The sequence below is a fragment of the Gopherus flavomarginatus genome, chromosome 14 (genome assembly GCF_025201925.1).
Source record: "Gopherus flavomarginatus isolate rGopFla2 chromosome 14, rGopFla2.mat.asm, whole genome shotgun sequence".
NCBI classification, from domain to species: domain Eukaryota; kingdom Metazoa; phylum Chordata; order Testudines; family Testudinidae; genus Gopherus; species Gopherus flavomarginatus.
In genome coordinates, this window is record NC_066630.1 from 19,447,404 (window position 1) to 19,470,013 (window position 22,610).

General features: G+C 41.7%; 2 protein-coding genes across 6 annotated transcripts in view; both read right to left on the reverse strand.

Annotated features, from left to right (window-relative positions):
• Window positions 1-22,610, reverse strand: part of KCTD15 (potassium channel tetramerization domain containing 15) — a 315,267-nt gene that overhangs the window by 114,088 nt on the left and 178,569 nt on the right. The window lies entirely within an intron of this gene.
• The window catches only part of CHST8 (carbohydrate sulfotransferase 8), a 270,097-nt gene that overhangs the window by 5,455 nt on the left and 242,032 nt on the right, over window positions 1-22,610 (reverse strand). For 3 of the 5 annotated variants that reach the window (XM_050922839.1, XM_050922837.1, XM_050922838.1), the window contains one exon: window positions 3,690-3,727. The exons of 1 other annotated variant lie outside the window; for it this stretch is intronic. In XM_050922839.1, the coding sequence (XP_050778796.1) occupies window positions 3,690-3,727 (38 nt within the window). Of the gene's footprint in view, window positions 1-3,685; window positions 3,728-22,610 lie in introns of those variants that run through there. One more of the 5 variants, XM_050922840.1, reaches the window with a different exon arrangement.

Consider the following 22,610-nt stretch of genomic DNA (forward strand, 5'->3'; position numbering starts at 1 on the left):
GGAAACTGCAACTCAGGCTACATCCCTATGTGGCATCACTACTCATTTTCTATATCTTGCCAAGTTCCTTCTTCAAAGGAGAATGGATTTTTCTTTCTCTCTTGTTTCTGGAAAAAGTTGATTCAATCATCATAAAAAAGTAATGAGCAGAAATCCAAATTGTGCTAGTAACCTATTAAGTTGTGTTCAAAAATAAAATAGAACTAATCAGTATTAAACCAATTATAAAAGCGGCAGTGCATAATAGAGGAACGAGGGTGAGGTGGAACAGTGTCTGGGTTGTCTCTTCACTTCTTTGTATACAGTACACTGACTAAGACCCAAACAGAATAAGATGTTCTTTACATTTGCTTCCTTTTGTAACTGTTCAGAAAAAGTTGTACTTTTTTCTAGAATGACTTGTGTTAAGTTTTACTACTGTCTTGCTATTACTATTACCATGTGATATACTGACTTAGAAACCAACTCATTCTGGTTCTCCCGTGTATAGTTGCCTGGGTATATCCTAAACTGATGGGACTATGCAAGTATTTGATTGCTGTTCTGTTGAGAAGCTTACCCTGATTTAAATGCATCAAATGTATATTTCAGTCATCTTGTATATGTAAATGGCCAGCTGTTTTATTCTATTTACTATATATTGCTCTTTACTGAGTGATGTGGAAATCATATGAAGAAATCAGACTTATATTTGATCATTCATACTTATTCCATGCTAGGGTACAGTGCCCCTCCCCCCAAAAAACCTCCCAGCACCCCACATTGCTGATGATGAATCTAAAACTAGCATTTCCACCACAAACAAATGTCATAATTTGAATGTCCTCTGTGGACAAAATTCCTATTCACTGCCATTTGAAAGGTAAGTTGAACCTGCAGAGCTGGAGTGCTATAAACTACATCTCACTAAATTCCCCCTGGAATTTGGATAAATAGCTGGTAAATTCTAGCATTCTTTCAAGTACTCGCATTCATCCCTTAGACCTGGTCTACACTATGCGTTTAAACCAAATTTAGCAGCATTAAACCGATTTAACCCTGCACCCGTCCACACAATGAGCCCCTTTATATCGATATACAGGGCTCTTTAAACCAATTTCTGTAATCCTCCCCGATGAGAGGAGTAGCGCTGAAATCGGTATTGCCATGTCGAATTAGGGTTAGCATGGCCGCCAATCAACGGTATTGGCCTCCAGGCGGTATCCCACAGTGCACCATTGTGACCGCTCTGGAAAGCAATCTGAACTCGGATGCACTGGCCAGGTAGACAGGAAAAGCCCCGCGAACTTTTGAATTTCATTTCCTGTTTGCCCAGCGTGGAGCTCTGATCAGCACGGGTGGCGATGCAGTCCCAAATCCAAAAAGAGCTCCTGCATGGACCATATGGGAGATACTGGATCTGATCGCTGTATGGGGAGACAAATCTGTTCTATCAGAGCTCCATTACAGAAGATGAAATGACAAAACATTTGAAAAAATCTCCAGGCTATGATAGACAGAGGCCACAGCACAGTGCTGTGCGACAAGTGTAACGGAAAGCCAAAGAATCAAATGGATGCTCATGGAGGGAGGGAGGGGGTACTGAGGACTCCAACTATCCCACAGTCCCCGCAGTCTCCGAAAAGCATTTGCATTCTTGGCTGAGCTCCCAATGCCTGAAGGGTCAAAAACATTTTCCCGGGTGTTTCAGGTTTTATGTTGTCAATTTACACCCTCCCCCCCTGAAAGAAAAGGGAAAAAATGTTTCTTGCCTTTTTTTAATGTCATCCTATGTCTACTGGATGCTGCTGGTAGACAGGGTGCTGCAGCGCTGAACACCAGCATCCCCTTCCTGGTGGCAGATGGTACAATATGACTGCTATCCATTGTCATCATCAGCCTGTGAGTGCTCCTGGCTGGCCTCGGTGAGGTCGACCAGGGGCACCTGGGTTAAAATGGGAATGACTCCCGGTCATTCCCGGCAGATGGTACAGAATGGCTGGTAACTGTTTTCATCATATCAACTGGAGGCTGAGCTCCATCAGCCCTCCCACCCCCACTTTCATGTCTAAAGAAAAGATTATGTACTGCCTGGACTATCATAGCAGCGGGAGGCTGGGCTCCTCTCCCCTGCCACCCTTTAATGTCCTGCCTGGACTATCATAGCAGCTGGAGGCTTCCTCCCCCTCATTTTATCTCATTAAAAAGTCAGTGTTTCTTATTCCTGCATTCTGTATTACTTCATCACACAAATGGGGGGACACTGCCATGGTAGCCCAGGAGGGTTGGGGGAGGAGGGAAGCAACGGGTGGGGTTGTTGCAGGGGCACCCCCTAGAATGGTTTGCAGCTCATCATTTCTGTGGGATCTCTGGGGCTTTGACACGGAGCGGCTGTGCTCTCTGGTCCTCTAGTACACTTGCCCCATATTCTAGGCAGGACTGACTCTATTTTTAGACAAAACATAAAGAAGGGAATGACCCGGGGAGTCATTCCCATTTTTGTCCATGCGCCCCCGGCCAACCTCAGCAAGGCCAGCCAGGAGCACCCATGACAACAGCAGACGGTACAGAACGACTGATAACCGTCATCTCATCGCCAATTTACAATGACATGGGAGACGGTGCAATAGGGATGGTAACCGTCTCTGCTATCTTGCAAAAGCAAATGAATGCTGCTGTGTAGCACTGCAGTGCCACATCTGTCAGCAGCATCCAGTACACATACTGTGACAGTGACAGAAGGCAAAACGGGCTCCATGCTATGGTGTCTGCCAGGACAATCCAGGGAAAAAGGGCGCAAAATGATTGTCTGCTGTTTCTTTCACGGAGGAAGCTTTGAGTGATGAGATTTACCCAGAATCACCCGCGACACTGTTTTTTGCATTGGGATCTCAACCCAGAATTCCAATGGATGGGGGAGACTGTGGGAACTATGGGATAGCTACTGGATAGCTACCCACAGTGCAAAGCTCCGGAAATCGACGCTAGCCTCGGTACATGGATGCACACCGCTGAATTAATGTGCTTAGTGTGGCCGTGTGCACTTGACTTTATACAATCTGTTTTACAAAACTAGTTTATGTAAAATCAGAATAATCTTGTAGTGTAGACATACAGTTTGAGCATTGGCCTGCTAAACGCAGGGTTGTGAGTTCAATCCTTGAGGGGGCCACTTACAGATCTGGGGCAAAAATTAGTCCTGCTAGTGAAGGCAGGGGGCTGGACTCGATGACCTTTCAAGGTCCCTTCCAGTTCTAGGAGATTGGTATATCTCCAATTATATTATATTAAACTTTAAAGAAGTAAATGAGATATAGTCACAGCTACTTTGAATGACTTAGCAGCCACTAGGTGGCACAATAATACCAGTATTTTTCTTTCTAATATTCTATGTGACACTCAACCATTTCTTTTAAGCTATAAAATTTTATACCAAATATGAATATGCAAATATATTTCAAGTTTACAGTATCTTTTAGGAATATCTAGTCTAGCAAACAACCATAAAACTAAATTTTCATGGCTCACCAAATTCGTATTGTAATAAAAAAAATTTTTCACTCCAGGGAAAAGCTTTAATGCTTCATTCCTGTTTGATACTTTTACTTCCAGTCAAATGGTTTTCTCTGAGCCTTCTCCCCCTCATCCCACAGTCTGTATTGCAAATATGTCTTGCTCTATTTTCTTGCATATTTTTCTGAAGAACTTACTTTTTTGGGTTGTTGGGGTCCCCTGTTATATTTTATCCCTAAAGAAAGAAAAGGAAAATTACAATAATATTTGGTAAATACATATGACATGCTTATCTTGCACCACTGAGATCAACAAAAGTTTTACCATTAACTAGAATGTGAGTAGAAGCAGCCCCTATTAGAACAATGATATTAAATAGACCTGCAATGTTTTATATCAATGTATAGCCCATAGTAGTAATACCTAGCTCTTGAATAGCTCTTATACCTGTAGATCTCAAAATGCTTTACAGAGTATGTCAATATCATTATTCCCATGGGGATAATGGGGAAACTGAGGCAGAGGTGAAATCATACAATCATAGACAATTAGGGTTAGGAAGAGACCTCAGGAGGTTATCTAGTCCAACCTCTTGCTCAAAGCAGGACCAACCCCAACTAAAAGCTTTAAAAACCTCTAAGGATGGAGATTCCACAACTTCCCTAGGTAACCCATTCCAGTGCTTCACCACCCTCATAGTTAAATAGTTTTTCCTAATATCCAATCTAGACCTCTGCCACTGCAACTTGAGACCATTGCTTCTTGTTCTATCATCTGCCACCACTGAGAACAGCCTAGCTCCATCCTCTTTGGAACTCCCTTTCAGGTAATTGAAGGCTACTACCAAATCTCCCCTCACTCTTCTCTTCTGCAGACTAAATAAGCCCAGTTCCGTCAGCCTCTCATCATAAGTCATGCGCCCCAGCCTCCTAATCATTTTCGTTGCCCTCCGCTGGACTCTCTCCAATCCACAACCTTTCTGTAGTGGGGCTTCCAAAACTGGACACAATACTCCAGATGTGGTCTACCCAGTGCCGAATATAGGGGAATAATCCCTTCCCTCGATCTGCTGGCAATGCTCCTACTAATGCAGCCCAATATGCTGTTAGCCTTCTTGGCAACAAGGGCACATTGTTGACTCATATCCAACTTCTCATCCACTGTAATCGCCAGGTCCTTTTCTGCAGAACTGCTGCTTAGCCAGTCACTTCCCAGCCTGTTGCAGTGCATGGGATTCTTCCGTCCTAAGTGCAGGACTCTGCATTTGTCCTTGTTGAACTGCGTCAGATTTCTTTTGGCCCAATCCTCCAATTTGTCTAGGTCACTCTGGACCTTTTCCCTACCCTCCACCATATCTACCTCTCCTCCCAGCTCAGTGTCAAACACAAACCTGCTGAGAGTGCAATCCATCCCATCATCCAGATCATTAATGAAGATGTAGAACAAAACCAGCCCCAGGACCAACCCCTGGGGCACTGCTCTTGAAACTGGCTGCCAACTAGGCATTGAGACGTTGATCACTACCCATTGAGCCCGACAATCTATGACTCGCTCAAGGTCACCCAGTGGGCCAGTTGCAGAACCAGGAATAGAACCTACGTCTCCTGAGTCCCAGGCCAGTGCTGTACCCACTAGGCCAAAATATCATCTCATAAATGCATGTATTTAGGTGAACTAAAAATTTCTGATAATTGTGTCCACTTTGGACAGCATGATAGTTCTGAATGTTTACCAGTTGGCATGCATGCAGTGTTGTCCTATAACCCCTTCCCCCCGGTGCATTATGTATATAGGAGGTAATATCTGTAGAGCATTTTGAACATACTATGGAATGCATTTATCACTTTTACAAGTATTATGCCACATGTTCTTAACTTTTAAAGAGGGATCCAACCAGGAATATAATGATAAAGGTGTGAGTGCCTCATAAGACTAAACTAAGAGAGCTTTGTAATCACTTATAGTTTGTTGTATGAAGTGGTATTGTAGCCATGTTGGCCCCAGGATATTAGAGAGCTGAGGTACAGTGAGGTAATATCTTACCAGCTTCTGCCTGTGAGAGAGACAAGCTTTTGAGCTACACAGAGCTCTTATTCAGGTCTGGAAAATATACTCAGCTTCTGTACTTTGAGTACATTTTCCAGACCCGAACAAGAGCTTGGTATAAGCTCAAAAAGCTTGTCTCTCTCACCAACAGAGGTTGGCCCAATAAAAGATATTCCCTCGTTCACCTTGTCTCACTTATAATTTATGACTACTGTTGCAGTTAAGCTAAAGTGCATGCTATTGAAAACACTCTTTTGTTTATGGAATCAGTTGAGATTTTTGGTGCATCTCTGTGGTTTGGATAGTGCAACTTGTCACTGTCAGTGCTGCCTAAAAAGATTTCAGTTTAATTAATGGGGCTACATTACAAATCTGCAGCCATTGACAAGGACAATTGCAGGTCAGCATACCACTTTACAGTACCTTTGTACTACAAATTGAAGCACCACCGGAGAAGCTCAGTCCCATCAGATTAATTTTCATTACATTATTAAGGTTCTCATGAATACTGTGTGTGTTTAAAGTTATTCTATCAGTCCCCTGACTATATACCATTTACATTAATGAGTTTCTTGCAGCTATAGCACCTACTCCAACAAGCTGATCTTTGGGTATTTTTTCAGAAGTATGGACAGATATTAAGGGTTGAACCTATTTCTGTGTTGCTATGGCTATGTGTACATGTTCCATACCGGCAATTTGTTAGCAGTAGGCATGAATTAATATAGTACTATGCAGGAAGGGCATGAGAAGATGCTGCATACTTGTCTGATTCTGCCCCATTAAAGTTAAAGGGACTTTTGGCATTAACTTCAATGGGAGCAAGATCAAGATGTACTAGAGGTGCCTTGTTTTTGATGAGGTGCAAGTCCGAAGTCCCCTCTCACTCAGTTTTAATGCAGTACCTGTTCAGCTGGAAGTGGAGATCTTAAGGGTTTTTGTTTGTTTGGGTTTTTTTTTGTTTTTTTACTCAGAAAAGTGGACACTTAACTTGTGGAGTCCTGGCCAGGCTTCCTAAGTAACAAAACTGGTTCTGGTGTCCATGACTGAGCGATGCTGCTCAACTATTATTGGCAGCTACATTTGTTGCTGCGGTCAGTGTAATACAAGCATTTAATCCATGGTTTTGTAAAATGCTGTGGAATAGTGAGTATGAAAACTGCTCTGCAGGGAGAGGTCTGGAATTCCAGAGTTCTAATCCACTTGTATAAGAAATATGCTTTTAACCCATAGAGACGACATGGTAGTCAGCAGGAACTCATGATCTCTGACTCCAAAGGCACAACTTTATACCATTTGAGCTAGACCTCTATTAGTTGCTTGAGTACCACCCTGTGGTGAACCCATAGACCAAAGGTGGGCAAACTATGACCCGCTGGCCACATCCGGCCCACAGGATTGTCCTGCCTGGCCCTTGAGCTCCTGACTCGGGAGGCCAGCCCCGGCCCCTCCCCCGCAGCTGCACGGACAGCGCTCTGGGCAACGGGGTTGCGCTCTCCTGCCGAGCAGCATGGCAGTGTGTCTGGCTCTGGCCAGCCATGTTGCTCTGAGTGACATGGTAAGGGGGCTGGGCCGGGGGGGTTGGATAAAGGACCAGGGAGCCCCGGGGGGGAGTCAGGGAACAGGGAGCAGGGGGCAGTTGGATGAAGTGGAGGTTCTGGGGAGTGGTCAGGGGATGGGGGTGGGGTTGGATAGGTGTGGGAGTCCTGGGGGGCTTGTCAAGGGGCAGTGGTGTGGATAGGGGTCAGGGCAGTCAGGGGACAGGGAACAGGGGGGGTTGGATAGGAGGCGGAGTTCCAGGGGGCGGTTAGGGGCAAGGGGTCCTAGGAGGGGGCAGTTAGGGGACAAGGAGAGAGGGGGATGGATGGGTCAGAGGTTCTGAAGGGGGCAGGAAATGGGAGGGATCGGATAGGTGGTGGGGGCCAGGCTGTTTGGAGAGGCACAGCCTTCCTTATCTGGCCTTCATACAGTTTTGCAATGCCAATGTAGCCCTCGGGCCAAAAGATTTTCCCACCGCCTGCCACAGACACTACTAAGATATTTGCCTTCATACTGGCAATAGTTGCTCAACTGTATAGATCAGGGGTTGGCAACCTTTCAGAAGTGGTGTGCCGAGTCTTCATTTATTCACTCTAATTTAAGGTTTCACGTACCAGTAATACATTTTAACGTTTTTAAAATGTCTCTTTCTATAAGTCTATAATACATAACTAAATTATTGTTGTATGCAAAGTAAATAATGTTTTTAAAATGTATAAGAAGCTTCATTTAAAATTAAATTAAAATGCAGAGTCCCCCAGACCGATGGCCAGGACCTGGGCAGTGTGAGTGCCACTGAAAATCAGCTCGCGTGCCGCCTTCGGCACATGTGCCATAGGTTGCCTACCCCTGGTATAGATACAGCCTGTGGAATAGCACCTATGGCAGTTCTCTCCAGACACAGCCGCTTGAGTACCCCTTTTGATCTGTGCTGCAGCTAAGCGCTAGAGGATGATATAGTCACACGCTAAAATCATAACATTATACTGACTCTGCATTGAGTCCCTTCGTGGCCTTCGGCAAGTTTGTACCTCTGCCTCAGTTTCACCATCTGTAACCTAGGGTTAATAGCTACCTCCTTTAATTTTGAATGCCCTTGCTATGGTAAGTAAGTAGTTCAGGATTAAAGTACTGTAAAGTGCTGTAAATGCACATATTATTAAATCAGAATTCTTTTACCCTCTCTAACTATGGTGCCCTATGCGGAGCGGGAGAATATTTGGAGTGAAAGAGCCCTGGTCTGTTGTATGATTCTTCTGATTACTCCTGTAAAATGGGTTTCCTGGTAGCATAGCTACAGGTTGAATCCTCCAGAAAGCTTGAATGTTCTTTTCCTTGTCAATTCAGAATGTTGTAATGAATTCCCTTTTCGGTGGGGGGGAGGCCGAAATTGTATATGTAGAATACTGAAAAGTCAAAAGTTTAATTAAAAGAAATCTGTGAATTGGGGGTTAGGCAATTTGCTTGTTTTATATGGAGATGTTTGGTTTCTCATGTATAATTGCCAACATACATTTAGTAATTTCCTTGTGTAATAGCATCATTACAGGCAATAGTCTGTTCAGAGTCACCGGTATTATTCCTCTGCTTTATACTTTGGTTTTGGGCTTCATTATTTTTTAATATCAGATTCAGCTTGTTAAATCACTTCTCATCCTCTGTCACAGATATCAGAGATTTACTTTGGCTGTCAATACTGTCAACATGTACAGGCAAGAATTTACATACTTAAATATTTATCCTTGCATGAACTAGTTATGCCTACCAATGTAAGACAGGTGTACTTCCACCTCTGAAATTATAAGATGTAATAACAGCCAAAGGTGGTCTAATATTTTCAATGCCATGGGTTGGATGCTAGTTTTGGGGCAGTTCTGTGGGCCACACACAGAAATATAATTCCTGATTCTAGAATCGGATCACTTTTTTTTAAAGAATTTATAATATAAGCACATTTTCTCTCTGTATCCCGTCCCTGAGAGCCTTCAGGCTTGTCATAACTGAAAACAAGACTAGTCAAGAGAACTTGGTCACTCACCAAAATGCAAACCAATATTTAGACAGACTTGGATACAATTTTTTTTTAATTTCTTTTGCCAAGATTGTAATGAGAGACTTAGGGAGGGAATTTCAAAAGAGCCCTCTGAATCACCTGGCATTGGACACTGCCAGGAGACAGGATACTGGGCTTGATGGACCATTGGTCTGACCTGCTATGGCTGTTCTATTGTTCTTGTGGGCATAGTTTCAATGGTAGTAGAGGTGAACCATTGCTGGGAGCTTTTGAAAATCCCTTTCATAAAGTGTAATTTATTTAACTTTCCTGTAAGAAGTAAGGATCATTCTTCTGCAAAAAAGATGAAGGTATCATAAATGCTGTCTGAGCTATCTGTTCTTAAATTATAAAAGAAAAGGAATTAATGAGTAATTCATACTTTTGTTGCTAACTACTTCAAAAGGTGACTTGTCTTTTAATAGAGTAGATATCTTGTATTTTTGTGCTGGTACTTCAGTTATTAGTCTAATAAAGAAATTCCATTAGCTGGAGGGAAGACTGTGTATCAGAATTGAGACTTCAATTATTGGTGCTAATGTGGTCAGAACAACAGCTAAGAGTACATTCTGAATGGAAGATGTGTGGTGGAGCTGGTTGCTAGTCTCTTGAATGTTTCTTGAGGCATATGACTTCTAAATTTTGTCATCTCTCAGCTTTCTCTCCCACTAGCAGCAATCTGTCACATCAGATTTAAACCTACATGGCGAAAACCATTCTTAGGTGCAGTGAACTCAGCCAGTAAAAACACATTGCACAGTTCTGCTCAACTAATCAGATCTAAGTTTAATTTGATGCTACACCCATGGTATTTTTGGCACTACTAGCTCCTTGATGGTAACCAAAATGGCAATGTAATGTACATTTGATTGTGCCATAGGTTGGACACTTGTGCCAACTATATAACTGAAGTTGATAATATTAAGGAATAACTTTAAAATGTGGTGCCAGATGCCACAGCAACAGACATCTTAGCAGGACATAGGTAAGTAGCAAATCAGATAGTGTCAGTTCATTGTATGCACAATGCTTCTGTTGCTTCCCTCTTTTTCTGCATGAACTTGACCCTCAAAGACCCTGCATGGGCCTGACACTGATCTCTCTGTTCTTGTTGTGTTTTATTATGCCCAGCTCCACTCAGTCTTCTCATCTAACGGCTCCCTTCCCTTTTTGTTATGTGAATTGTTTTTTTCAATGCCATTTACAATACACAGAGGAGCCTCTCTGCTGCACACTTCCTCTTTTTCAAATCCCTCCTGGCTAGCCTTTTAACCCTGGTCTCTCCTCTGACACAGCCCAGGGACTGGGCTTAAATAGAAGTTGATTTCACTTCTGTATGTATGCCCCTTAATGTGCTTCAATGAGCAATGTTTTTTGCTTGTTTTTTTACTGCAATATCACTGTAAAGGAAAGTATCAATACTTATGCAATTACATATTTGCAGAAATAGATACTTCAGAAGTGTTGTGAACACTTGTGCAAATATGTTCATGTCACAAATGACTTATTCAACAACTCCAGATTGTTTTTATAATAGCTTGTCAACCAACCAGGCAGGGGGAATGATAACATATGACTGAAGTGGCCAATCACAGCACCAATAGCAAATTATATTAGTGAATTTTCCAAACAACAGTTTTGTGAGTAGCATTCAGGTTAAAATTTATTTGCATAAAAATATCAGCAAACAAATTTGAAAAATGTAACTCAGCTGGTGAATGATTTATTAACAGAAAAACAGGTTAAATTTTTTTTGACTAAGTTGTTTGCTATGAATAAGATTGCCCAGCCTGCTCTGCACCCAATTCTGGGCCTAATCTTTTATCATGTATAGTATATTTGAGTTAAATTGCAAGCTCTTTCAAGCAGGAAATGATTAAGTATTTGCAAAGTGCTGATACCATCTATGTTACTGCCACATATCTCATTCTAAATTAGAAATAATAAATCATACATTTAAGAAAAATCTCCTTGTAAAAAGACTGACAAGATTTTTATTTTGAGATCATGGCCTAATCAATGTTATAAACGATATATATTTTTTGCCCTTCAGTAATTTATCTCTAAACTGATGTCTTATTTGACAATAACAAACCTTAATAGCCACATCTCAGCCACATACACAGTTCCCAGTTTTAATGCACAGAAAATTAATGAGATGAAGCAAGCAAGGTTTAATGAAAGTATAGAGTGCTTTGCATAAAGTTGCCATCAAGAAACAAGTGAATCTGTACAATGAATCTCTTGAGTTCTCAGAGAAGATGCAAATACTCAGTGACATTTTCCACAGATGAGAACTTTCACAGTGAATGCTTTGCATGAAGTGCCTAGCTCCGCTGAAGAGTAGTCAAAGTTAGATCTGTTTTGGTGTCAAGATCCTGAGCATATTCTTTACAGAGAGTCCTTGGGCAGTATATCCATCTGACACTGCAGTGACTTAGTAGTTCATTTTAGTATCACACTAATTGATTTAATGGCAAAGATGTTGAAGTATTTATTTATGTTAATCTCTGTGAATGGTAGCTATTACAAGGAAAACGTTGAGCTTTCTGATCTTTTAAGAACTTCTCTCTCTCTTCATATGAAATGTAGCCAAAGGGAAACAGTCACTATACTGCCTTGTATCATATATAGCACCTTCTTGTATTTGGTGACTGACTAATTATACACAAAGCAAGAATGACTCTGTGTCAATTGCAAGAGAAAGTGAATTATAAGAGAGCTCATTTATAATATACAGTTTTTTCCCAGAAACTGCAGAATTAGATGGTGAAAATAATTCTACACTTCACTGCTATAGTACTTACACAGTGATTCCCCTCCCCACCCCCCATACCTTAGATCACAAAGTGCTGCACAAATATGGTTCATAGTTCCTCCAGTTTTACAGATGGGAGGCAGGAGAGGTTACAAGCCAAACTTTCAAGAGTGGTCTGACTTTGGGTGATCATATTTTTGATTACCTTAATACTTAAGCTGGGCATCTTAAACTAGTTACCTAACAATTGAGGAGCCCCAAATCAGTGGCCAGATTTTAGGCAGAAACCCTAAGACAAGGATCTTGTAGAAGGTTGGTGTTAGTCTATGCTAGAAACCAGGTGTCCTGACTCCTATCTTGTGTTCAATCCTCAAGATCACAGCTGCCTGTCTACTAACTAAGTGCAGTTAATTAATGTGAGTCTTACATTTGGATTACAACATTACAGACATTGTGCTTCTCTTTATAATCATTAGACAAGAGATGTGCAATGACATGCTACTCAGGCACTTGAATGAGGTGTACATGCTGCATGTCAGATGTTGGTGGGATCCAGGCTGGAAACTGTTCCAGCAAATCTGCCCCAGAAGCTGGCTCATGATGGGATGGGACCCAGTGGATGGGAGACTCACTTTTCAGAGAGCTGCTACTTTCTGGAAGAACCCTGTGGAGTGGGAGGGAGGGTGGCAGTATTGCTGGCTCTCACCTGAGGTGACTGATGCCTCCAGCGTGACTGCTTCTGCCAGCATGGCTGCTTCTGCCCTGTCACCCTGGAGGTGAATCTGGCCTGATGCCTTGCAAAGACACTTCCACTTCTGCATATAATTAGTTGCTCCTTCCTAGAATTTAACAACCATCTGATCTCTATTAGGTTAACATGTGACAGCTCCTTCATTTGTATCTTCCCCACCTCTCAATATTCATCTTTCCATTCCTCCCGTTGACTCCCTTTATCTTTCTCTGAAAGATTTCTTGGCCTCTGGTCTCAAGCTCTTCATGATCCAGTGTTTTCACAGTACAATGGAAACTGAACACATTAACATTCCTGTAATCAGGATGTGTGTATTTTATTAACTCTATTTTAGCTGGTCTGCCTGAAGTGGTGCCAGCTGAAGTTTTGTTATCTTCCTGCTGTTCTTGGAGCTGTCAATACTGAAAACTTTTTTCACAACAGACAAAATTACTGGGATATTTCACATTCTGCAGAGAGACATCAAGAACAAAATCTGACACAAATTGCATTTCTTCTAATAAGGAACCACACTCTGGTTAAAAATTAGTTATAGAAAACAAATTTCTTTGCTTCCTTTTAAATAGAAAACATGTATAAAAACCTATTTTCACTTTTTTACTTCTTTGTATTTCTCTTTTTGGACAATCACAATAAACTAAGTCAGTTTCAGTTATTGGCTGTCATGCCCTTTCATAATACTGCAATGTTTGGATTGCAAATGCTACATGTAAGTGCATTTTTTTGTCCTTTATTTATAAATAATTCCTCTGGAATGTAATTCATGGGAACATTTTTATTTAAAATTTGTAGAAGCTTTTTTCTTAAACCTCGATTTTAAACTTCATTTGTTTCTTCAGTCTTCATTTACATGGCTTCATTTACATTTGAGGCCCTCACTCAGAAACGGTGTGGATTGTTTCAGAACACAATGCATGATTTTACAATACATTACTACTTTCACTGCACAAAAAACATACAAGTGATAGCTAATCTTTCACATCCCCATGGTATACTCACATTAAAGACAAAGGGCCTGATTTTTGACTCCACTTACTGACCCAAAAGAGGCTAGAAACCCAGCAGATCTGGTCAGATGGGAAAAGTTAAGGAAAAGGGGCATGAACAGGACATCTCTGGCTATTTCCAAACCTCCAGAAGAGTCTTTGGTCAGTAGTCAGCAGTAGTCAGCAGCCTTGATCTGAGGTTCAGCATGACTTGCAGCAGCCTTGATCTGAGGATGATCTAAGTTATGATTAACGATGGACTGGGGAATGGCAATGCCATGAATGTCTAAGAAGTAGAGCTGTTGATTAATCGCAGCTAACTCACGCAATTAACTCAAAATTAATTGCAATCGCACCGTAAACAATATAATACCAATTGAAATTTATCAAATATTTTGGATGTTTTTCTACATTTTCATATATATTGTATTCTGTGTTGTAACTGAAATTAAAGTGTATATTTTTTTATGACAAATATGTGCACTGTAAAATGATAAACACATGAAATAGTATTTTTCAATTCACCTCATACAAGTATGGTAGTGCAATCTCTTTGTCATGTAAATGCAACTTACAAATGTAGATTTTTTTTGTTACACAACTGCACTCAAAAAAGAAAACAATGTACAACTTTAGAGCCTACAAGTCCACTCAGTCCTACTTCTTGTGCAGCCAATCACTAAGACAAGCAAGTTTGTTTACATTTACAGGAGATAATGCTGCCTGCTTCTTAATGTTGCCTGAAAGTGAGAACAGGTGTTTGCCTGGCACTTATGAAGCCAGCATTGCAAGGTATTTACATGCCAGATATGCTAAACAGTCGTAGGCCCCTTTGTGCTTTGACCACTATTCCAGAGGACTTGCTTCCATGTTGTTGATGCTAGTTAAAAAAAATACATTAATTAAATTTGTGACTGAACTCCTTGGGGAGAATTGAATGTCTCCTAACTGTTTTACCTGCATTCTGCCATATATTTAATATTATAGCAGTCGTGGATGATGACTCAGCACATGTTGTTCATTTTAAGAACACTTTCATTGCAGATTTGACAAAACACAAAGAAGGTACTAATGTGAAATTTCTAAAGATAGTTACAGCACTCGACCCAATGTTTAAGACTCTGAAGTGCCTTCCAAAATCCGAGAGAGATGACATGTGAAACATGCTTTCAGAAGTCTTAAAAGAGCCACACTCCAAAGCGGAAACTACAGATCCCAAACCACCAGAAAAGAAAATCAACCTTTTTCTAGTGACATCCGACTCAGATAATGAATATGCGTTGCTCCACACTGCTTTGTATGGCTATTGAGCAGAACCTGTTACCATTATGGACACATGTCCTCTGAAATTGTGTCCGAAGCATGAGGGGACATATGAATCTTTCGTGCATCTGGCATATAAATATCTTGCGATGCTGGCTACAACAGTGCCATGGGAACACCTGTTCTGACTTTCAGGTGACATTGTAAACAAGAAGTGGGCAGCATTATCTTCTGAACATGTAAATAAACTTGTTTATCAGAGCAATTGGCAACAAGAAGTAGGACTGAGTGGACTTGTAGGCTCTAAAGTTTTACAATGTTTTGTTTTTGAATGCAGTTACTTTTTGTACATAATACTACACTTGTAAGTTCAACTTTCATGATAAAGAGATTACACAGCAGTATTTGTATTAGGGGAATTGAAAAATACTATTTCTTTTGTTTTTTTACAGTGCAAATATTTGTAATCAAAAACAAAGTAAGCACTGTACACTTTGTATTCTGTGTTGTAATTGAAATCAGTATATTTGAAAATGTAGAAAATATCCAAAACTATTTAAATAAATGGTATTCTATTGTTTAACAGTGTGATTAATCACGATTAATTTTTTAAATCACATGACTAATCACGATTATTTTTTTTAATTGTTTGACAGCCCTACTAAGAAGGGTCCTCTCTAACTGTATTGAACGGAAAAACCAAAAATAAAAAAGGCAAAGGAAGCTCAAAATGCTTGCTGTGGAAGCATGTTATGAATATTTTTGGAAAAGCTATATTTGTCCCCTCTAGCTGCTGTCCTGAAATTATCAAATTGATATAGTGTGTTGCTGTTACTGAAGATGACATTTCCAGAGTCAGCAGGAACCTGGGAAAAAATAAAGCTCCAATTTTTATAAAAAAAACAACTTGTGGATACTGATACTGAGCAGTTTATTTAAATCCCATATACATATGTCTTTAATTTCTATTTTCGGAGTGGTTTCCCTGCATTGTTCTCCACACTACCCAAAATAATTTGTTAAGAATCCGTGAGAGACATATTTCCCCCCCCATTAAAAAATCACGTTGAAAGCGATTACATTAATAGTTAAGCAGAATTACAGACACGAAGGTATAATACAAGCGTATGCCAATGATAATAAATAAGATACGAAATACTTTGGTCTGTCCTAATGTACTGCAGCTCTCATCTAGTGCTGTTTTCCTTCAGAGTAAGTATTTAAATGTTTCCTATTTATCAACTGAGTAGAGAAAGCTACTGAAGGGTATATATTCTGTTTTTTTACTAATCCTCATTGAGATTTTTTTTATTGCATTCGTGCTGTGAGAAGCTAGAGAAGAGTTTTTAAAGACTGGTTAGCATTTACTTAACATGGAATAGTGAAACGTTAGCACTTGCTACTGTCATCCCAATTTACAGCTTGCAGAAGTAGGTGGTATTTTATCGGAAGGGATTTTGAATACAGGCACCAAAGAAACTCTGAATAAATTCCAAGAGGCATTGGTATAGGGGGACATTGAATTTCATGTTCAGAACATATGCTTCAATTTTGCTGGCCTTTTAGTACCTAACTAATCATTAAGAATGACTGGCCCAGTGCACGTTAAGGGCCAGATTCTCAATGGTGTAAATTGGTGTAACTTCATTGAAATCAATGGATTAATTTATACCAGTTGAAGCTCTGACTCTCACAATGAAAATCACGCCAGCCTGGAGGGCTTCTGCAAAGCCTTTGTTCAGCTGACACCGTGCATTTGCTCTCTAGGATGCAGGAACCTCAGAGTTAGTGGCCATACAAGGGGGTCTGTGCCTCCTATGGACTTGCATTGGACTCATATGGGCAGGCATTGGGTCTGAGATGGACAACTGAAAGTGTGATTATAGATCAGGTGACCTGGAGGCAGTGTCTGCAACCCACAGGTTGGAATAGTGGCACTGCAGTATGGTGTGTGTACTTTAACCAATTATAGTACAATTTCTCTGACTTTCAGTGACTGAAATGACATCACAGCTTAATGAAGTATGAGAGTCTTTGGTCAGGAGTGCAGTACCTGGGGAAAGTAATGCTATTCTGAAGGGCATACAAAAATAATTGAGACACCAGGCTAATCCATTAAAATGAGCATGAAAAATGTACAAGTGAAGAAAGTCAACACAGAGATCAGGCGACATTCTTAAGGTAAGTATCAGAGGGGTAGCCATGTTAGTCTGGATCTGTAAAAGCAGCAAAGAATCCTGTGGCACCTTATAGACTAACAGATGTTTTGGAGCATGAGCTTTCGTGGGTGAATACCCACTTCATCAGATGCATGTAGTGGAAATTTCCACTACATGCATCTGAAGAAGTGGGTATTCACCCACGAAAGCTCATGCTCCAAAACGTCTGTTAGTCTATAAGGTGCCACAGGATTCTTTGCTATTCTTAAGGTAGCTGTTTGAAATCTGAATTCTTTAACAATGGGAAAGTCTTCAATTTTCTCAATTCATTCATAATAGAAGTGTCCAGTCCTGCCCTGATCACTCAGGAAACACTCCCAGAGAAGTGCAGGGCTGGAACACACTATGCTGCCGTGTGGCACTGCACTTGCCCCATCTAGGGTGATCAGACGTCCTGATAAAATTGGGACCATCCCAATATTCAGTCGTTTGTCCCGTGTCCTGACGGATGTATGGTCGGGATGCCATTTGTCCTGATATTCTGGCTCTGGGCTTTTTTGTTGCATTGGTGGCACTATTGACCTGCCCCCTCATGTCCCGATATTTTGTTCATGTAATCTGGTCACCCTAGCCCCATCTCAGTTCAACATTTGGTTCTCCTGTTAACTCACTCATAGCCAGGAGTTTAACATAACATTCTCCCTCTTGGAGTCTAATTTATTAAGTCCCTACAACAAACAAGGTTTTGCTTCCAGTTTCAACCTTCTCCTTCTTCAGGCTTTCCAATTTCCTTATTGCAGGACTTCAGACTCCAGCTCCTTCAGCTCCCTGGTTCATTTCTGCCACCTCTGCACAGCTCTTCCCTTAGATCTTATAGTAAGCCTCAGCCCCTGAGTTCAAACGTCTTCTATGCCATCTCCTTTGTGGGAGTTTTTAAGTTAAGTATAGTAAAATTTCTAAATGAACCATCTTTTTGAACAGGACAGTCTAAAACATTTCCGCTTTCTCCGAATTTGTTTTTTGTTTTTATTCAGCTGAAACTATTTGCCAAATTTGACCTGAATTTGCAGGTAGTTGCATTTGACCAAGAAATACATTTTTCTGCAAATAGCCTATTCACCCCCTAAAATTTGCTGAGCTCTACTCCTGAGTCTGACTCTAGGCTTCCTCTCTGAGCTAAGAGCCCTTCTTTTTAATCCTCAGCAGGGGATCACATGACTCCATTCTCTCTCCCCACCTCTAAAGCTGATCTGGCAACCTTCCCTGAACTACCTGTTCCAAGAGACATGCCTTGGAATGGTGTTGGCTCCAGGCTCCTACTGCCCTTAAAAGGGACAGACTACCCTGTTACAGGGAGTCTTGGGTATACAAGGACCACTGGTCCAGTGAGTGCTGTTTCTCACTGCTGGTGCCTGTTGAGTGTAATGATCAGAACTGTACACAGTGGTTTCAGAGAAGCATGGAAAGGCAGCAGGGTGCAGTAGTCACCTGAGTTCTACGTGCAGCTCTGCCAAGGGCTTTTTCTCTGGCCTTGGACAAATCACTTCCTATCTGTGTCTCACTTTACCGATTAGAAAAATGGGGATAATACTTACCCCTTTTGTAAAGTGCACTTGTTAACAAACTCCTAACCATGTAGAGCTTACCTAGTTCCCAGTTTCACTACCAGCATTAAGCTCAGATCATTGTTTGTTAAAAGGGCCCCTAGCCTATGGATTGTCTTTTGGTCATGTGGAACTCCTGTGTGTTTTTAAAATGTTCTTTCATGTGTTTCTACACACATTCAGGTGGAAGTGGTTATTTCAATTACATTTTGCTTTGCATTTTGGGTGTTCAGTGGAACCTCAGAATCAAAGCAAAAGAGAAGATCTCAGCAAACTCATATGGATAAAAAAAAAAGAAAATGCTGCTAGGAATCCCAGCCAAATGAAAGCCTCATGTATTACAGATCTGCAGTAACTTTGGCCAGCTCTACCTCTTGAATGCACAAATTCCACTCATCTCATAAAATGACTTAAGCTGTATTCAAACCTTGTAATAAAATATATAGTAAGACTTCCTGTCTGTTACACTCTAAACAGACAAGATAGGGCCAACTTTTTGGAGAGTGCCTAGCACAATGGGGCCCTGATCTCAGTTTGAATCTCTGTTCTACCTTAATAAAAAAAGACATGAGCTTATGACTGTCATAATAACCCCATGTTCTAAAATATCCCAAACTCATTGACTCCATTCTACACACTTGCAATTTTTAAAATCAGTGTATTTCCTTGATAACCAATAAAGAGAAGGAAAGTACATAATACCTTTTTAGTGCAAACTGAATTGATTTAATACAAGAAGCTGCTGCTTGCATATTTATCATGAGGAAGGTAGAACTACTTGTTTGCTTTGTCTTCTCTGAGCTAGTTAGGCATCCTAATTAGGGAGTGACATTTTCTGCACTTAATTTATATTCAATAAGAATTCTACAAAGAAAGCAGAAAAGCCAAGTCTGTGCTGTTGCACTTCCCATTCCTCCTATGGACCTATCCATGGAAATATCATTAATTAGCGTCATTAGCTTTCAGGCACTGTCAGCAGTTATTTGCAATTTCTACTTAGCACCTTTCAGTTATTCTCCATTGTCACATTTAATATTTGCATGAAGGCAGCCTTCATACACAGCCTGACTTTGACAAGGACGCTAGACTTTGTTCCGTTTTATTAAAAAATAAAAGCTAAGGTTTAAAAAATAACACTGCATTTATAATTAGTCACCTGCAGGAATGATCTCGGTATCCAAAAGAACAGTAATGAATTTCAGGCAAGTGCTATCTGCGATTCTTGCAAGCAGCAGGGAAACAGTCACCCAAAATAATGCACCTAGTGTCCAAACCATTTCAGGAAATGGATACACAGTACATTACATGAAGCTACTGTGCTTTGACTATTTCCGCCTAATGCCGCAGAAAATGTCTGGGCTACTTTCATGTGGCTTCATTTCTTAAGATACTACTTTCCTTTCCAGGAGAAGACAGATTGAAAGAGAGGAGAAGGCAGCAAGTAACACTCATTGTGTTGGTAAAAATGCAGCTTTATGCAGTATTTTCTGGAACACTTTTTTCCTCCTCCCAGTGGATATAAATACTCGTAGGGTACTGTCCATGTTGGTAGCTGACTACATGTGTTTAGTGGTAATTCAAGAAAAGTACTTGGGAAGAGAGGTATAAAGATCCTCAGCTGGTGTAAATTGGTGCAACTCCACTGAAGTCAAGTAAACTATGCTCATTTACTCCAGCTGAGAATCTGGCCCTTTGTCTTTATCTCCAAAATCCCGTTTAGGTTATACTCTCCCTATATTAGTGCCCACCTCTCCTTTTTGCTCCCTCTGGCTACATTCAGTGGGGATGCTTCAGCTGATAGGGTTGAAATCATGACTGTCAGGGAAAAGCTCTCATTGAAGAGGATAGTGTTGTTAGGGAGTGGTCTGTCATTGTGTTATCCTGGGGTGCTTTACATGGCTTCAATTGCATTAATTATCTTCTAAAAGATGAAGACTAAATCAGCATATTCTCCTGCCTGCAGCTTCTAGACAGGGAGGCTATATCTATGGTACTTTTTCCAGCCCTCCATCGAATCTTGAATTTCATTGCCTTTTAAAGCGTGATGGAAGATGCTTTAAATGGATGTTGCCTCAAGAAATACATCGAAGGTATCCAGCATGGCTATCTGGAAAACATCCCAGTGCCACCCGATCACTGCAACAAATGTGCAGAAAGGAGGGACAGAAGAGAGTCCTGCCCTCTGGAGGTAACTGATATAGCTTTAATCTGGTGAAGCGCCTAGATGCTACTGTGACAGGCACTTTAAAAACATCATATACTAATATCCAGGAAGGTGAGCAAAGCCAAAGAGCAACCTAAGGAAAGTGACCTTGGGCCCTAGGAATAAAATATGAAAGAAGAGGAGAATGACGGAGATCAGTCTGAGTCAGGGGTTGGCAACCTTTCAGCAGTGCTGCGCTGAGTCTTCATTCATTCACTCTAATGTAAGGTTTCACGTGCCAGTAATACATTTTAACGTTTTTAGAAGGTCTCTTTCTATAAGTCTATATTATAGAACTAAACTATTGTTGTATGTAAAGGAAACAAGGTTTTCAAAATGTTTAAGAAAATTCATTTAAAATTAAATTAAAATGCTGATCTTACGCCACCAGCTTGCTCAGCTCGCTGCCAGCCTGGGGTTCTGTTCACCTTGGCTGGCAGTGGGCTGAGTGGGGCCTGCAGTCGGGACACCAGCTGGCAAGAGGCCGGCAGCCGAGACCCCAGACCTGTGGGGGTGTTCAGGGGTCAGGGCAGAGGGATGGGGGCTGGGGGGATTCAGGGAAGAAGGCTGGGTGTGTGTGTGGGGGTCAGGGCAGATGGGATGGGGGGGTTCAGGGGTCAGGGCAGAGTGCTGTGTGTGTGGGCGGGTAGGGCAGAAGGCTGTGTGTGCGGGGGGTTCAGGGGTCAGGGCAGAGTGCTGGGTGTGTGGGTGGGTGGGTAGGGCAGAAGGCTGTGTGTGCGGGGGGGTTCAGGGGTCAGGGCAGAGTGCTGGGTGTGTGTGTGTGGGGGGGTAGGGCAGAAGGCTGGGTGTGGGGGGGGTTCAGGGGTCAGGGCAGAGGGCTGGGGCACCCACTGCCCTGTTCCACCCCCTTCCCCAAGGCCCCATACCTACCTCTTCTCTGCCTCCTCTATGGAGCAGCGAGCATGCTGCCACTCTTCCTCCTCCCCCTCACAAGGGCTATCAGCTGATTGAGCAGGGAAGGAGAGGAGGAGGGGCTGGAAAGAAGTGGGAGAGGGGGAAAGTTTGGCTGCCACAGAACCAAGCTTCTGGAGAGCGGTGGGCAGGGGTGCTGAGTGAGGCTGGGGGCCGGGACTGCAGCAGGCAGCAGCGTGCCACTCAAAATCGGCTTGTGTGCCCTGTTTGGCACACATGCTGTAGGTTGCTGACCCCTGGTCTAAGTCCTTGGAGGATTCCTTCAAGGTTATAGTTAGAGAGAATATGAAGCCATGAACAGAGAACAAGTAAACAAGGTCATGCCTCTTCCTGACAAAACAGTGCCAGCAGGAAAAAGAAACAGTCAGATATTATTATTGCTAGTTGGGGCCACCGTGCATATCAGCAGGCAGCTCTCTGTCAGCAAGATGGCAGTTTCCTGCCTCAACAGCACCTTATGTGTTTGTATTTTTTATTTGGACATGTACTTATCAGTAGAAAACTGGTAGACACCTGGAAACCCAAGCTTTAAAGTTAACTAGAGGACAATATCTCTCTCCCGCCTACCTACACATTCAGGAGAATGTTTGGGGTAGAAAAAAGGTAAATAAGGGGCTTTTAAAGAAAAAGAAAAAAGCTATTGCATGTATGTGAATTGGACAAAGGCAGCTACATTAGGGCAGATGGAGTGCACTTTGGTGTGGCTCCCTGGGAAAGTTAACCATTGAGTGTAGGGGACAGAAGAATCCCCCAAGATTTGGGGAAAATGGACTTCCCTTGCTATAACTGGGCTATCAAAAGAAGGGCTGCAGGGAGTCAAAAT